This window comes from Aplysia californica, unplaced genomic scaffold (genome assembly GCF_000002075.1).
Source record: "Aplysia californica isolate F4 #8 unplaced genomic scaffold, AplCal3.0 scaffold00752, whole genome shotgun sequence".
NCBI classification, from domain to species: domain Eukaryota; kingdom Metazoa; phylum Mollusca; class Gastropoda; order Aplysiida; family Aplysiidae; genus Aplysia; species Aplysia californica.
This window is the reverse complement of record NW_004798022.1, coordinates 223,266-228,081: the sequence shown is the minus strand read 5'-3', so window position 1 is coordinate 228,081 and position 4,816 is coordinate 223,266. Positions and strand designations below refer to the sequence as shown.

Here is a 4,816-nt window from a genome sequence, read left to right as displayed (position 1 = left end):
AAAAAAGAAAAAATATAGAAGGCGCCTTTTTTCCCTCCTTTTTAAAAAAGGCTCCCCTCTTAATCCATTCTGGTTAGGTGTCCTCGACCTTAGAGGATGCATCAAATATACCAGTGAGGGGGTTGTCTGGCTTTGAGTTTTTTTTTTTCTAGTCCCCTCTTTTATTTTAAACGGATGATTACTCCCCCTGTTGTTAACATGTTATCACCCTTGATTTTTTGTATAGGTGTGTTTGCTTATTTTTCCTGTGTGCGTGTGTGTGTGTGTGTGTGTGTGTGTGTGTGTGTATGTGTGTGTGTGTGTACTCGTGGTGGAACACCAAACCAATGTGCCAGGATCTGGACGATAAAGATGTATCTTATCGTATCTTATCTTATCTTATTCAGGCACTTGTCATTATTTGGCCATGTAGAGTTATGAGTAAAACTAAACGAAACTATTGTAAAAGATTATAAGTGATTTTTTAAAAAGATTGCAAGTTGTAAGACATATTTGAAAAAGATTGTGACAGATCAAAAAAGATTGAAAGTTGTAAGAAAAGATTGTAAAAGATTATGAGTGATAAAAAAAAAAGACTGCAAGTTGTAAAAGATTATAGTAAAAGACTGTGAGTGATTTTTTTTTTTTTTAAAGACTAAGTTGTAATTGAGCTTTTTTTTTATATAAAAGTTGTTTCGACTTGTTGCTAGACACAGACAGAGAGTCATAATATAATATGCATGTGTCATGACACAGTGGATTCAGGCACTTGTCATTATTTGACCATATAGAGTTATCAGTTATGAGTATCATGTGAAAGCTCATTCCTTTGCCTTGCTTTCGATTTAAAAAAGCACCCATCTATCTTGAATAGAAGTTCAGATATTTGTAATTGAAGGAGGTGGGGGGGGGGGGGTCTCATTGTTTCGGAGGTAAATTAAGTGAGAAAATGGCCGGTTTGCTAACTCCCATAGCTTGAAAGACCATGGAAACTAAAATATTACTTTTTTTGGGCCTTTAATCAATGTTTGTCTGCAAAATCCATTCAGAAATGTGTTTTTAAGTGAACGTAAAGGGTGCATTAGTCACTACAAGAAAATTTGAAAAAAACTGTCAGATGCCCAGAAAAACGCCAGTTTCTTTCATTTCAATAGTTTGATGAGCACCTGATTTCACCACGATGCCTCACATATAATTGTTAACTATTGTGAGTGATTAGAAAAGATTGAAGGTTGTCAGAAACTATTTAAAAGATTATAAGTGATTTTTTAATAAATTGCAAGTTGTAAGAAATATTTGTAAAAGATTGTAACAGATTAAAAAAGATTGAAAGTTGTAAGAAATGATTGTAAAAGATTATGAGTGATAAAAAAAAGATTGCAATTTGTAAAAGATTATAGTAAAAGACTGAGTGATTTTATAAAAAAGACTAAGTTGTAAGAGCTTTTTATAAAAGATAGCGAGTGATTTTTTCAAAAAGACCGCAAGCTGTAAGAAATTGTTGTAAAAGATTGCGAGTGATATAAAAAAAAGACTGCAAGTTGAAAGAAATGATTGTACAAGATTGTAAGTGATTTAAAAACAAGACATAAAAGTTGTAAAAAGTTGTAAGAAATTTTTGTACAAGATTGTGAGTGATTAAAAAAAAGACTGCAAGCTGTAAGAAATTTTTGTAAAAGATTGTAAGTGGTTTAAAAAATCACAAGTTGTTCCAAATTTTTGTAAAAGATTGTGAGTAATTATAAAAAAGAATGCAAGTTGTGAGAAATGATTGAAAAACATTGTGAGTGATTAAAAATAAGATTGCAGAGACACTAAGAACTGGACACAGTAACTTGTTACAATCATAACTATAACTGTATAGAGTTTATGCCCCCATTGCTTTCAAAATTGAGCTGAGCAGGATACGACATCCTAGCAGAAAGATGGACATACTCAATACTCCCCACCCCTCTTCCCTCCCTCCTCCAGGAATCACACTCATGTCTTCTGCGTGCGACGGCAAAGCACCTGATTCAACACAAATGCTAACAGAATATGCTCCTTCTATATTCTCCTTACATACAGGTGAAGAAATGGAAATGGATTGGACACACCCTGAGGAGACCCCCGACAAGCATCATCAGACAGGCTTTGACGTGGAATCAACAAGGAAAACGTAAGAAAGGAAGACCAAAGATGACATGGAGGCGAGCGGTACAAGAGGACATAGAAAAGGCGGGGACATCATGGAAACAGCCAGAAAAGGATGCTCATGACAGGCTTCGCTGGAAAAATGTTGTTGATGGCCTGTGCCCCACTGGGAGTTAAAAAGGGTAAGAGAGAGAGAGAGAGAGAGAGAGAGAGAGAGAGAGAGAGAGAGAGAGAGACAGAGAGAGACAGAGAGAGACAGAGAGAGACAGAGAGAGACAGAGAGAGAGAGTGAGAGGCAGAGAGAGAGAGAGAGAGAGAGAGAGAGGGAGAGAGAGGGAGAGAGAGATATTCTCCTTTCTTCTCCTTCCTGTATCCTCCTCTCTCCCATATCCTCCTCCTCTCCTCCCCTGACTCACCTCTCCTGTATAGACTTGATGAAGAGGTTGACGAACCAGCTCAGCGAGTACTAACTCACCTCTCCTGTATAGACTTGATGAAGAGGTTGACGAACCAGCTCAGCGAGTACTAACTCACCTCTCCTGTATAGACTTGATGAAGAGGTTGACGAACCAGCTCAGCGAGTACTAACTCACCTCTCCTGTATAGACTTGATGAAGAGATTGACGAACCAGCTCAGCGAGTACTGACTCACCTCTCCTGTATAGACTTGATGAAGAGATTGACGAACCAGCTCAGCGAGTACTGACTCACCTCTCCTGTATAGACTTGATGAAGAGATTGACGAACCAGCTCAGCGAGTACATGTACTAACTCACCTCTCCTGGATAGACATGATGAAGAGATTGACGAACCAGCTCAGCGAGTACTGACTCACCTCTCCTGTATAGACTTGATGAGGAGATTGACGAACCAGCTCAGCGAGTACTGACTCACCTCTCCTGTATAGACTTGATGAAGAGGTTGACGAACCAGCTCAGCGAGTACTGACTCACCTCTCCTGTATAGACTTGATGAAGAGGTTGACGAACCAGCTCAGCGAGTACTAACTCACCTCTCCTGTATAGACTTGATGAAGAGATTGACGAACCAGCTCAGCGAGTACTGACTCACCTCTCCTGTATAGACTTGATGAAGAGATTGACGAACCAGCTCAGCGAGTACTGACTCACCTCTCCTGTATAGACTTGATGAAGAGGTTGACGAACCAGCTCAGCGAGTACTGACTCACCTCTCCTGTATAGACTTGATGAAGAGATTGACGAACCAGCTCAGCGAGTACTGACTAACCTCTCCTGTATAGACATGATGAAGAGATTGACGAACCAGCTCAGCGAGTACATGTACTGACTCACCTCTCCTTTATAGACATTATGAAGAGATTGACGAACCAGCTCAGCGAGTACTGACTCACCTCTCTTGTATAGACATTATGAAGAGGTTGACGAACCAGCTCAGCGAGTACTGACTCACCTTTCCTGTATAGACATGAAGAAGAGGTTGACGAACCAGCTCAGCGAGTACATGTACTGACTCACCTCTCCTGTATGGACATGATGAAGAGATTGACGAACAAGCTCAGCGAGTACTGACTCACCTTTCCTGTATAGACATGAAGAAGAGGTTGACGAACCAGCTCAGCGAGTACATGTACTGACTCACCTCTCCTGTATGGACATGATGAAGAGATTGACGAACCAGCTCAGCGAGTACTGACTCACCTTTCCTGTATAGACATGAAGAAGAGGTTGACGAACCAGCTCAGCGAGTACATGTACGGACTCACCTCTCCTGTATGGACATGATGAAGAGGTTGACGAACCAGCTCAGCGAGTACTGATACATAGGGTCTATGTTGGGCAGCTCTGTGATGGAGAAGAACAGGACTGACGAGTGGTTGGCGATTGGTCGGTACCCCATCCGAGACACGTCTATCTTCTTCTGGGTCTCTTCACCAGCCTGGGGAACGGGGAGATTGGTCAAAGACTTTAAAAAATTGAAATTGTAGATGCCTTACTTATACCTCAGTTGACACAATTTCCATTGTGGGCAACCGTAGGGCACCACACACAAAGAAACCCCCACACACACGTACACACAATATCAACATAACTTACTTCCCTTGGAAGAATCAACAATGAGTCAAACAAAAAAAACCGTACTAACTATCCGCAAAGATCGTACATAACAAGATAGTTCACTCAGTCAAAAAAGTGTCCGCGGAAGTCCGCGCATTGGTTCAGATGGTTGCAGTCTTTGTTTTGAAGCTCTCTTTTGTTTCTCCAGAAGCAGAATAGGAATAGCACAGTTGATTAGTTTCACTTTTATTGTTTATCACACAAGAAGGTTAACTCTTATCGCAAAGTCCACTAAATTTGAGGACCCTTATTTAATTGGCTCAAAGAGAGGAGTGAGCTATCTTATTATGTACGATCTTTGCTATCTCTAATAACATTTAAAAGAACATCAAAAACACCTGATTACCTTTTGCTTTTTGGAAATTTCGTTGGACAGAATCTTCGAGGAGTCCAAGATTTCGATGGCGGACTCGTCCTCCAAGATGTTGCCCTCGGAGGAGCTCAAGGTGAACAGGATCTTGTCCTCGATCTCCTTCAGCTGCTTGCGGTTGGCCGCGCTCGTCACTATCAGGTTCTGGCGGGCTTCCTCGAGTTCAGGTCTGGGGGAGAGGAGAGAGAGATGGTACATCATTGTATGAGGGAGAGAGAGAGAGAGAGAGAGAGAGAGA

General features: G+C 41.0%; 1 protein-coding gene across 1 annotated transcript in view; it reads right to left on the bottom strand.

The window, feature by feature from the left end:
* The window catches only part of LOC101848386 (dynein heavy chain 12, axonemal), a gene marked incomplete in the record, with an annotated part of 110,807 nt that overhangs the window by 15,362 nt on the left and 90,629 nt on the right, over nucleotides 1–4,816 (bottom strand). The window contains 3 exon segments of the mRNA XM_035972586.1: nucleotides 652–685; nucleotides 3,857–4,029; nucleotides 4,555–4,747. Coding sequence (XP_035828479.1) covers nucleotides 652–685; nucleotides 3,857–4,029; nucleotides 4,555–4,747 — 400 coding nt within the window.